The sequence below is a fragment of the Rhinoderma darwinii genome, chromosome 6 (genome assembly GCF_050947455.1).
Source record: "Rhinoderma darwinii isolate aRhiDar2 chromosome 6, aRhiDar2.hap1, whole genome shotgun sequence".
In the NCBI taxonomy this organism is placed as follows: Eukaryota; Metazoa; Chordata; class Amphibia; order Anura; family Rhinodermatidae; genus Rhinoderma; species Rhinoderma darwinii.
The window spans coordinates 106,237,090-106,250,147 of NC_134692.1; the positions used below are offsets into that span (position 1 = coordinate 106,237,090).

At 43.2% G+C, this 13,058-nt stretch overlaps 1 protein-coding gene across 1 annotated transcript in view; it reads left to right on the forward strand.

Annotated features, from left to right (window-relative positions):
- Positions 1 to 11,845: 11,845 nt before the first annotated feature.
- Positions 11,846 to 13,058, forward strand: part of LOC142656402 (lipopolysaccharide-induced tumor necrosis factor-alpha factor homolog) — a 30,600-nt gene continuing 29,387 nt past the window's right edge. The window contains exon 1 of the mRNA XM_075831328.1: positions 11,846 to 11,914. Coding sequence (XP_075687443.1) covers positions 11,848 to 11,914 — 67 coding nt within the window. The 5' untranslated portion in view covers positions 11,846 to 11,847. The remainder of the gene's footprint in view (positions 11,915 to 13,058) is intronic.

Sequence of the window (13,058 nt, forward strand, 5' to 3'; positions counted from 1 at the left end):
CAGAGGGATTCATATTTTTTCCCTACAAAGAAATATCCAGCTCTGGCTGGAGACGTTGACTTAGTAATAAACCTCCTCTCTAGTTTTTTTTTTTTACATATGCCGACATGGCTTTGGTCTTTGGCAGAGAGAGAGGATATACCCGTCCACGAGGAGGTGAAGTCCCAGGAAGCAACTCAATTGGACAGTTGTATGGGCGATGCAGTGGCAATGTCTCAGCCACCTTCTTGCTAAATGTTATGGAATAACTGGTTGAGCAATTCCCAGGGTAAAGGTTTATGGAATTGGTATGTGAGTGATTCCCCAAAGGCTGCTGGAAACTGTCAGGAATGAGCGTATAAGTAAATCCACAAACCCAAATCCGTCACAACTCTGATCAACAGAGTCTAAGGCTACTTTATGGTTTTTGCCACAGTCCGCCGCGAGGCAGTTTGGATTTTGCAGCATAGAACCCAGGTTGCTTTAACAGAGCTCGGTGTTGGATAGAGGTTAAGAGGTGCAATGCAGGCAAAACCAGAATAGACAACAAGACAGAGGGTAAAAAGAAAGTCCAAATAACAAAGCTAGGGAATATCAGGAATTGCAGAGGTCAAAAATAGCTAGGAACAGAAAGTCCATATCAGTAAGCAAAGGGTAATCCAGAGACAAGCCGTGGTCCAGTTCCAAAAACTCCACATAGTCAAAGGTACAGGGTATAGTCAGAAGCTTGATCAAACACATGCAGCAAGAAAAATCACAAGCAGAGAAAAACAGAACCAACCCAGCTTTAAACACTTCACCCTTGTAAAGGATCTGCCAGGCACAGCTTCTGTAGCAACGCCCATAAGTAATCAGTCTGCACCTGCTTCTATGTCTGTGAGACTGACTCCTTCTTCCACCACTCAGGATGGCAGGCTTAGGAGTGGGAGAGCCTATCGCAGGCTGGTCAGATGGAGCTAGCTCCCGCCCTCTGTCTATTTATACCTAGCTTTCCTGTTCCTCCTTGCTTGTGATTCTTCTCGTTTGGTTTCCTGGCCCTGCTGCAGCTTCTTTAACTATTTGTCCCTGCTTCATATTGACCCTGGCTTACTGACTACTCTCCTGCTCTGCGTTTGGTACCTCGTACACTCCTGGTTTGACTCGGCTTGTTCACTACTCTCCTGCTCTGCATTTGGTACCTCGTACACTCCTGGTTTGATTCGGCTCGTTCACTACTCTTGTTGCTCACGGTGTTGCCGTGGGCAACTGCCCCATTTCCCTTAGCTTCTGTGTACCCTTGTTTGTTTGTCTGTCGTGCACTTATTTAGCGTAGGGACCGTCGCCCAGTTGTACCTTGTCGCCTAGGGCGGGTCGTTGCAAGTAGGCAGGGACTGAGTGGCGGGTAGATTAGGGCTCACTTGTCTGTTTCCCTACCCCTATCATTACAACCCTTCAATCAGATAGGAAGAAAGACAGAGATGTGGGATAGGCTCAACAATTCAAACCAGAACGGCCCAGAAGCTAGACTAGTAGTCATGGTAATCTTAAAGGGCGTTTCCAAACAACACGTCTGTATAGCAGGCATATGGCAGAGATAGACCAGTGAGTGACTGAGGCACTGGAGGTTGCACGGAACAAAAAACAGACAGACAGTTGAGGTGACAGTGAGGTCCCCACTGAAGAATTTCTCCAATATTCCAATTTAGCACTGGAGCGTGCTTGCGAAGACAGGGTAGTCCCAACAGAATTGGATTAATAGCCACAGGTAAAACATAGAAGGCTATTTGTTCAGAGTGTAGAGCACCCACTTGTAACTTCAATGGCTCAGTGATGAACAGAATTGAGTCTGGCAACGTATAACCATTCACGGAAGCCATCGCTAGAGGTTTCTTTAGGGGAGTCGTGGGCAAGTGGAGGATTTTACTGAAGATATGGGTTCACCTAGAGTAGTGTCTCCTATCAACCCAAGGTGCTGAAGTTTCCCGGCATCTCAGGACACCGATGCACAAAGTGACCCTTTCTCCCATAGTACATATACAAGTTAGAAGCGAGTCTGTGCTGCAGCTGCTGGTCCGATGTTCTGACCTGGTCAACCTGCATAAGCTCTTCAGAAGCAGAAGTGGAAGGATGCCGCAGTGGTCTTTGAAACTTAGGAGCCAGTCTAGAGAACTTTCTCTCTTGGAGGGCTTCTTGGCGGCATCCTGGAACCTCAGGTCTATGCGGGTGGCCAGCAGAATCAGGGCATCCAGAGAAGATGGGAGATCACGACCTAACAACTCATCTTTGATCCTACTGGCTAATCCTTGCCAGAAGGTCGCCACCAGTGCCTCATCATTACAGGCAAGCTCTGCTGCGAGAGTACGAAATTGGATGGCATATTCTCCCACAGTCTAACCTGTCTGACGTAGAAAGAGAATGGTATCGGCGGCTGAGGATGTATGGCCTGGTTCCTCAAAGACAGTACGGAAGGTGTCCAAGAAGAGCTGCAGATTAGTGGACTCTGGTCCTTCACGTTCCCAGAGGGGATTCACCAATGCCAGGGCCTTGCCAGACAACAGGGAGACGATGAAGGCTATTTTCATCTGACGGAAACAGATGAGAATGCAGTTTAAAGTGGATTTTACATTGATTGAGGAAGCCTCGACAGGTTTTGGAGTTCACATCATAGCGGTGTGGTAGTGGCAATTGAATTCCGGCTCCGAAGCTGACTGGAACTACGGCTGGCTGAGGAGTAGATGTAGCTACAGCTTGTGGAGCTGCCGGAGTAGGAACAGGAGCTATGTCCAGGTGACTGGCTATGGTATTAACTGGCTATGGCCTGCAGTAGCTGATCCTGGCATAATCAGAGGTCTCACACATCATCTTGCATAACTTGAACCGCCATCTTGGGTTTGCCAGCAGGGTCCATGGCGGTGGGGGGCACAGTCCTGCAGTCGCAGCTGCCGGTCAGTGGGGAATGCCGGAAGTAAGCGACCGCGGGCATTACAGTCTCAGTGTCTTAAAATGTCTTGATCTCTTGTTATGTTTGTGTCTTTCAATGTCTTGGTGTGAAGCAAAGTCTCTATGTCTGGCGATGTCTTGGTGTTTGTGATCCAAAAAAAAAAAGATAATAATAGTTTTCTCTAATCCTTTGATTAGCTATTTTTAGGCCATGTTCACATGTACCAGAAATGCTTTGAACTTCCCATCAGGATATGCTGACTGAAAAACTGCAGCAGGATTCAGTAACTGCAAGGTGGAAAAAATCTGCAGAGAACCTGCATAAATTGATCTACTGGGCGTTTTATGGGAGCACGGCACGAAAATGCGGCCCGCGGCCATCGGCGGCCGGCTGTGCCTGCAATCTCCATGATTAAGGGTATGGCCATGTGCATGAGGCCTAAGACTGGCGTATGAACCAGCATTTATAATAAGTATCTCCCCTTAGGGCTTACCCTACTATACCTATCTATTCTCCTCAACTGTGCCCCCAGGCTGACATCAATCCCCACCAGATGTGGCAAATGTTACTAGCAGACATTACCTTCTTTCAGGGCAGAATCTGATTGGCTGATTCCCCTCTGTGTACCTTGACCTTTTTAAAAAAAGTGACATGTTCTTTCTTGCCGCGGTTTCCGACTCTGGGGCAGAAAAATTTCTGAGCATATGTCGCAGGGTTTTTTGCCCACGAAAAACTTTGCGAAAAACGCAAATAAAAAGCGCAGACAGCTCAAAATCTTCTTTAAATTTCCTGAAGGATTTCTGAGGCAGATTTTTTCTCCACGTTGCGTAAATACTGCAGATTTTCCACAGCGGAATTCGTTGGAGAAAATCTGCAGCAAATACAGTAGTAACAAAGTGGATAAGATAAAACAAATCTCATCCACACGCTGCGTAAATACTGAGAGGAAAAAGCGCTCAGAAATGAACCTGTGGTGCAGAATTTTATTCCGCAGCATGTCAATTGTATCTGCGTAAAAGCTGTTTATTTGTTGCAGGATTTCCCCATTGAATTCAATGGAAGATAAAACCCGCAACAAATAGCAATCGTTGTGTTTTTTGCAGCGGGTTCGCGATTCCACCTCAAAAAAACGCAAATCCGAAAAAAATAATATCTTATACTTACCCAGGAGTCTGTGTTTCTTTCTCCAGGCCAGCCTCCTGGGATGACACTTCATCCCATGTGACCGCCGCTGGAACCAGTCACAGACTGAAGCAGTCTGGGATAAAACGTCAGGCGACATGCTGCAGTTTTCCGCAGCGGACATTCTGGGCTAAAAACTGCACCACATGAAAAAACTGGCAGAAAATAGGTAATGAGAACACACCCTTAGAAATGCCAGAAAAACAAATTTACAACATAGCACTAAATAAAAAGCCCATCACGTTTTTTTACATGCATTTCAAAACCCAGGGAAAAAAGTGTGTGTGTGAAGGAGGTCTAAAAAGTTAGTGATATTAAACTGCAGCAAAGCAATGAGTATTCTTTGCCTCCGTATAGAAATTATAATGTGCAAGTCACATATTGATGTGCGAGTACAGTCGTTTAAACTTTTTTAGGCCTTATTCACACGGACGTGTCGGTTTTGCGCGCTCTAAAGGTCCGTGTGGCATCAGCATATGGTGCGTGGCTGCGTGATTTTCGCGCAGCCGGCATCATTATGACACTCCCTTTTTATGTGACGACACCGTAAAGAAGGAGGGGTGCTTTTCTGTTTTCATTCATTTATTTTACTACTGTAGCGCGAATCACGCGCGGCACCCGGAAGTGCTTCCGTGTGTCGAGCGCGATTTGCAAGCACCCATTGACTTCAATGGGTGCGTGCTGCGCGAAACACGGCAAATACGCTGCGTGAAATTCACTGACCATCTGAACGGCCCCATTCGCTAACAAAGGTCTGTGCGACGCGCGTGAAAATCACACGCGTAGCATGGACGTATAACACGTTCGTGTGAATAAGGCCTTAGTGTGTGATTTACATGTATTCATGGCAAAACTGCAACATTTTTGTCAAAACCCACAACAGAAAAAAAATAAAATCTGCTCTTAAAAATAATGTGTACCCAAAAAACACAAATGGACCTGACCATAGTCTAATTGGCTGAAGCAGTAAATAGCCCTCCAGACACTTTCCCTGATTCACCTGTGTGAAGCCCTGCAAGGCAGAAGGATTTTTTTGCTCAAGACCAAACACATCAGGGGAGCTGAATGCACATGTAAGGTGTGGATGTACGACTTTTTATGTGTACTTGTAGAAAGTTTTTAAAACTTCCCAAATGTTAATGAGATTTAGTTGCTCATTTATAATATAAGAAGTTTATAGTGCATTTTGTAAGGAAGAAATGTGAGATGAAGTCACCTGTTGCATATTTGCATTTCCCATATTTGCGTAGACATCGTATATGAAACTTTAATAACATGACTTTTATGAAAGTCCACACACAGAGTACCTATGAGTCCCTATTAAGCCAGGTTCACAGCACGTATTTGTTGCAGAATCCACACAAAAAATTTTCAACAATGTGGCTTGCCCTATCTGTTGTGGAAATGCCTCTGATTTTGATTGTAGATTTCATCCATATCAATGTGATGGGTGAGATCCATGGCTAAAATCTGCATCAAAATGCTCAATGAAATCCGCTTGTATCAAATGCAGGTTCAACAGCGTAATACTTGCTCTATGTGTGAACCCAGCCTTACAGAATGTAATGCCTTGTGATTTAGATCAATCTGCCCATTGATTGTTGTTCTCCTTCCCCTTTTTGTTTTTTTTTTGCAGTGCTGAAAACTGCCTCAAAACACCATAGTATTAGGGTATGTTCACACGGCAGCATCCGTAACGGCCGAAATTACGGGGCTGTTTCCAGGAGAAAACAGCCCCGTCATTTCAGCCCTAACGGCATGTGCAGGCGCTTGAATGCCGCGTCCATTACGGACGTAACTGGAGCTGGTTTTCCATGGAGTCCATTGAAAACGGCTCCAGTTACGTCTGAAGAAGTGACATGACACTTCTTTGGCGCGGGTGTCTATTTACGCGCCATCTTTTGACAGTGACGCGTAAATATACGCCTCGTGTGAACAGACAAACGTCAGCCCATTGCTTTCAATGGGCAGATGTTTGCCAACGCTATCGAGGCGCATTTTCGGACGTAATTCGAGGCGTAAAACGCCCGAATTACGTCCGTAAATAAGCAGTGTGAACATACCCTTAGGCTGGGTTGCCATGAAACGTAAACGCTGCGGAAATCCGCAGCGTATTGCAGTGGTAGCAAAGTGGATGAGATTTTAACAAACCTCATGCACTCGCTGCAGAAAAGATCAGCTGAGAAAACGTTCATAAATTGACCTTAATCCACGGCATGCCAATTATTTTGCGGAATCGCTGCACTTCTGTTGCGATTTTTCCCCTTTCAATTCAATGAAAAGTTAAAAGCTGCGACAAAAGCCAAATGTTGTGATTTTTGCGGCAGAAAAGCTGTGATCCCGCCGCAGAAATCGCAAGTCTTCAAAAAAAAACAACTCTTGTTTAAATTTAATAAGAAAAAGTCTAAAATCCTTGTTTCTCAAAATATGCAGAGCGTTCCAAAAGCGGATAAGATTGGGCACCATTTATCAGTACGACACTGGCCACATATTTGCGGATTATTTATTTACCACATTATTATGCCCTGATGTACTCCGCACAGATTACATATGCCCCCACATTATAAACTGAAATACCAGCAAAACACCAAACTACTACCAAGCAAAATCTGCGCTCCAAAAGTCAAATGTGTCTCCCTCCTTTCTGAACCCTACATGGTGCCCAAACATAATTTTATGTCCACATATATGGCATCGTCATACCCGGGAGAACTCGCTTAACAGTTTGAGATATTTGTCTTCAGTGGCACAAACTGGGCAAAACATATTGTGTACTATATCACTGGAAAATTGCAATTTCCACTTTGCACCACCTGCTGTGCATTAAATCCTAATGAAAAAACACCTGTGGGTCCAAATGCTCACTACACTACCCGCTTAAAATGCCCTAAGGGGTGTAGATTCAAAAGATGGTAAATTAAGTAAGGAAAAACATACCCATGATAATGTTCCTCCACAGGATGATGCCACCCCAAAGAATACAATTAATATAACAAAAATAAATTTAAAATAAAAGCAGATTAAAAACAATAAGACCCGCTAGTCAGAGGTCACAGAAAAGGAGCGAAGCGCAAAGTTTCATTTACACCTAAGGATATGTTCACACGGCTTATTTTCTGCCGTTTCACGGGCGTAACCGGCCGAAAAATTGGGAGCAGAACGCCTCCAAACATCTTCTGTTCCGACGGGCCGCTTTTTTACGCGGCCATTTTTAAAAGCGGCCGTGTTAAAAAACGCAAGCGAAAAAGAAGTGCATGTCACTTTTGGAGCCGTTTTTCATTGACTCTATAGAAAAATAGCTTCAAAAAATGGCGCAGTAGCACACGCAGTAGCAAAATACGTCTGAAGTTACGGAGCTGTTTTCGCCTGAAAACAGCTCCTGATTTTCAGACGTTTTTGTAACTACTCGCGTATTTTACGGACGTTATTGGAGCTGTGTTTCAATGGAGTCAATGAAAAATTGCTCCAAAAACGGCCCAAGAAGTTACATGCACTTCTTTGATGCAGGCGTCTTTTTACGCGCCGTCTTTTGACAGTGACGCGTAAAATTACACCTCGTGGGAACCGAACGTCGTAAAACCCATTGAAAGCAATGGGCAGATGTTTGTAGGCGTAATGGAGCCGTTTTTTCAGGCGTAATTCGAGGCGTAAAATACCTGAATTATGTCTGAAAACAGTGCGTGTGAACATACCCTTAGGGCTTATTTAGACTAACGTGTAATACGTCCGTGCAACGCGCGTGCCTCGCACGGACCTATGTTAGTCTATGGGGCCGTGCAGACTGTCCGTGAGTTTCACGCAGCGTGAGTCCGCTGCGTAAAACTCAAGACATGTCCTATATTTGTGCGTTGTTCGCGCATCACGCACCCATTTAAGTCAATGGGTGCGTGAAAATCACGCACAGCACATGGAAGGACTTCCGTGTGACGCGCGGGATTCGCGCAACAGCAGTAAGAAATATGAATGAAAACATAAAAGCACCACGTGCTTTTCTGTTTACAAACAGTGTCATAATGATGGCGGCTGCGCGAAAATCACGCAGCCACGCATCATATGGTGATGACACATGGAGCTGTTAAGTACCTTTTGCTCGCACAAAACGCCACGTTTTTTGCGCGCGCCAAACACACGCTCGTGTAAATCCGGCCTTATTGTGTCTAGCCACCGGTTTTAGATTTTCTAGGTGGTCTTCCTGCTGTGCTCCAGTAATGTCTCTAAGGCCCCATGCACACGAACGTGCTTTTGCGGCCGCAATTCCCCCGAAAATCCACAGGAGAATTGCGGCCCCATTCATTCCTATGGGGCTATGCACACGACCGTGGTTTCCACGGTCCGTGCATGGCCCAGGAGCCCGGACTGCAGAAAGAACGGGCAAGTCTTATTACGGCCGTGTTCTGCGGTCCAGGCTCATAGCATAGGTGTTGCGACCGTGTCAGGGCCGCTCCGTGTGGCCGTACTCTTGGATGTGATCCATAATAGCAGCATTCATACTAATGATCATTCCCCTGTGTAAACGGGGTAACGATCAGCCGATGGATGAACAATTCATTGGCTAATCGCCTTGTTTATGTGGCCAATAAAATGGTTGCTAGTCGGCAGCATATCTCCCTGTGTAAATAGGGAGATGTGCTGCCGACCTGATGGAAATGTATGGGGAAGAGCGATCGTAGTAACCATCGCTTATCCCCGGTGGCGTAGTTATAGGGGTTGCAACGGTCGCAACTGTGACCGGGCCCCTAAGCCTGGGGGACCCGCAGGGCCCCGTTGCCACACAGCGCTGACCGCGCTGGTCGTGCTTCCAACTTAATCTGCATTTGCAGGACACGCTTTCAGTTGGGTTCAATGCAGGAGCCTTGCTCCAGATTTCACTGTGCCACATATCTCGGCACAGGCAGGCGCGATTTAGTGACGTCATCGCACCTGTCTCCGCCGAATCCCTCACAGCACAGTGCAGAGGAGGAGAAGGATCTCCTCCACCTGTTATGAGAACGGGGATAGGTAAGTAATTGTTATAAAATTTTCTATTCGGTACATACATATGGGGGCATTATACTGGGTACGGGAGGGGGGGGGGGCTCTTATGGTAGCTCCCGAGGAGGCATTATACTGTATGGGACAGCCATGGGGTGGTGAGGGGTAGGGGGGCCAAAGCTGAATTCTTGCACCAGGGCCCATGAGCCTTTAGCTACGCCCCTGCTTGTCTCCATACATAACCAATCATTGCTCCCTGTGTAAGGAGAAAAAGAGCGCCGATCTAAGAGTTGTCTCGTGGATCAGCACTCATTTTCACAGCACTTGTCGGGCATTAGTTAAAGGGGTTTCTATTTTGCTAAATCTTGCATGTGCATATGATATACTTACATTGCTGTTTCTTGGCTGTCCACCATTGATGATTTTCCTGGGTCCCCTGATGCTCCTTTTATTTATAATCTGGGGTCATATGTATTCTATTACAATGCCGCATCACACTGTGGTAATGTGGGATTGTTATGGATGATACTCAATGGCGCTAGGTTATATATATAAAAAAAAAAAATATGGCAACAGGGGACCCAGAAAACCATCAGTGGTAGAATAGCCAAGAATCCGCAACGTAAATGTATGACTGACAACATTTCTTATGTGTTCCAGTTCTGCTAATAGGAGCTTTAAAAAAAAATATATATATATATATATATGTGCGATCTCGCCACCGTCTCTTGATGACGGCTGGATTTAAAACCCAGTTACCTATGCCGCCTTTATACGGCAGGTGGAGGCAAACCAATTTAGGATGTGGCGCTACACCCATTTAAAAGTTTGAGGTACTTGTTTACAGTGGCAGAAGCTGGGCACAATATATTGTGCACTAAAATGGCATATCAGTGGAAAATTGCAATTTTTCACCATCCGCTTAATTTCTAGTAAAAAAATAAATAAATACCTGTGTGGTCAGAATACTCACTACACCCCTTAATAAATAACTTGAGGGGTGTAGTTTCCAAAATGGGTTGCTTCTTGGAGATTTGTTTTTTACTATTTGACTTCAGAGACCTGCAATTGTGTGCCAAAGCTGTGAAAATCACCAAAATAGACCTCAAATGGTCATTTCCTTTCACTCCTGAGTTCTGTCGTATTTCCAGGCAAATGATACATTTCTTGATGGGTGTAGTTTGCAAAATGGGGTCGTTTCCATTGTACTGATACCACAGGGACTCTACAAATGCGATATGGCTCCCAAAAAACAATTCAGAAAAATCTGCATGCCAAATAGCGCTCCTGCCGTTCTAAGCACTACCGTATGTCCAAACAGCCGTTTATAACCACATATGGGGTATTGCCGTACTTGGGAGAAATTGCTTTATAAATATTGGGGTGCTTTTTCTCCTTCACCCCTTCGTGAAAATGAAAAAATTGTACATTACAAAAAAATATTTTTTACGTTTCCATTGTTTTGGTCCCTTAGCAGCTTAATGGCATCTGAAAACCATTCCAGCAAAATTTGGGCTCCAAAAACCTGCTGCGTGTCCAAGCAGCAGTTTATGACCACGTGTGGAGTACAGCTGTATTCTAGAGAAATTGCACTACAAATGTTGGGGTCCTTTTTTTTCTCCTTTTATTCCATGTAAAAATTGTAAAAAATGTGAACTGAAACCAAAATTTTTTTCACAAAAAAAGTAATTTTTTTTTTCATGGCTTAATTCCAAGAAATTTTGTAAAAAAAAAAACAAAAAACATGTAGGGTCAAAATGCTCACTATACCCATAGATGAATTCTTTAGGGGTGTAGTTTCCAAAATGTTGTCTTTTTGGGGGGTTTCCACTGTTTTGCTCCACAAGATCTCTTCAAACCTGACCTGGTGCTTAAAATATATTCTAATAAAATGCAGGCCCCAAAATCCAGTAGGTGCTCCTTCTTTGATAAAACCTTCTGTTACAGAAAAAAAAAAAGACTAGAATTTAATTTCTGAAAAAAAAAAGACATTTAAATTTCACCCCCACTTTGCTTTAAATACTATCTAACGCCTAAAGGGATAAAAAAAAATATATATATATATATATATTTATATTAAATGCGGTTTTGAATACTTTGTGGGGTGCAGTTTTTAAAATGGGATGATTTATATGGGGTTTTCATTATACAGGCCCCTCAAAGTCACTTCATAACTAACTGAACTCTTCCCTAATAATAAAATAGGTTTTGGAAATTTTCTTGAAAATGGGAGAAATTGCTGCTAAAGTTACAATCTTTGTGACGATCTAGAAAAATAACAGGATGTTGAAAAATTACGCCAACATTAATTATACATTTAGGAAATGTGAACTAGTGACTATCCTGCGTGGTATTACTATGCCTTTAAAATCAGATACATTTACATTTTAGAAAAAAATAATTATTCTACATTTTGGTGTTTTTCCACAAACAAATTTTACCACTAACATAAAGTGCTATGTGTCACAAGAAAACAATTAGTGAATCGCTTGGATAAATTAAAGCACTGCAAAGTTATTAGCACATAAAGTGAGACCTGTGAACACAACCCCTTTTTTCAAGTCTGACATGGCCAAAATTGTCTGTCTCCAAGGGGTTAAAGTGAGTTGTTGTTTCAGAGGCCTTTGATAGACCAGAGTCACATATGTGCTGAAGTTTATCAGGATGGGAAGATGACTATAAAAGTCTGCTTAGTTGATTTCGATCCTATATTGCAGAAACCACAATCATTAATTCATTTACTATTTATCTCATTTTGGTATTTCTGTTAACCTATAATTTTTTTTCAGCCCATAATGCTGGACTCCAAGATCCCAAGCACAACTAATATGGATAATGATCCCCCAGCCTACCAGCCTCCAGGTACATTATATTTGTATGATCTTAATATTGCAGTTTGAAGCAGTCTGTCTAGACCAGGGGTGGGCAAACTTTTTGACTCGCGGGCCACAATGGGTTCTAAAATTTGACAGAGGGGCCGGGCCAGGAGCATTTGGAGGGAGTGTTTGGGCCGGATATACTAAAGCATTAAATGTAGTGTGTGCAAACCTCATAGCACAGTAAGAACACTACAACCCAATTTATTAACTGTCTTTCAAATGTGAAAAATAGCCCTTATCAGTTAATAAATTTGTCTCAAGGAATATGCAAGATATGGCATTTACATACTATTTCGCAGATACTGGGAGGAGGAAATGTAAATAGATTAAAATAACATACGCACTGTGATTTATCAAGAAAAAAGTTCTGTTGACTCTGTAAATTAGCTGCCAACCTCTGAGCAGTAGCCGCCCGTTCTTGTGTTGACTGCTTGCTAGCATAGTTTGCATGCTTCGTGGCAAAGTAACGGCTGATATTGTACTCTTTGAAAACCGAAGGGCTTAATGGTGACGTGAAACGAAGTGAAAATTAAAGTGAAATAAAGAGAAATACGCGCCACATTAACCCCTTAATGACCGGGCCATTTTGCACGTTAATGACCAAGGATTATTTTTTGTTTTTTCATGGTCGCATTCCAAGAGTCGTAACTTTTTTTTTATTACGTCGACATAGCCGTATAAGGGCTTGTTTTTTGCGGGACGAGTTGTATTTTGTAATTGTACCATTTTTAGATGCTTACAATATATTGATTAACTTTTATTAACTTTATTTTAGGAGAGAATTGAAAATAAGCAGCTATTCCAGCATTAATTTTCACGTTATAAATTTATGCCCTTTACTATGCAGCATAAATAACATGTTCACTTTATTCTATGGGTCGGCAAGATTACGAGGATACCAAATATGTAAAGGTTTTATATGTTTTTCCTACGTTTGCACAATAAAAAGCCTTTTAGAAAAAAATTACTTGTTTTTGCATCGCCGCGTTTCAAGAGCCGTCATTTTTTTATTTTTCCGTCGATGTGACCGTATGTGGGCTTGATTTTTGCGGGCCAATGCGTAGTTTTCATTAGTACTATTTTGGGGTACATAGGACTTATAGATTAACTTTTATTTTATTTTTTAT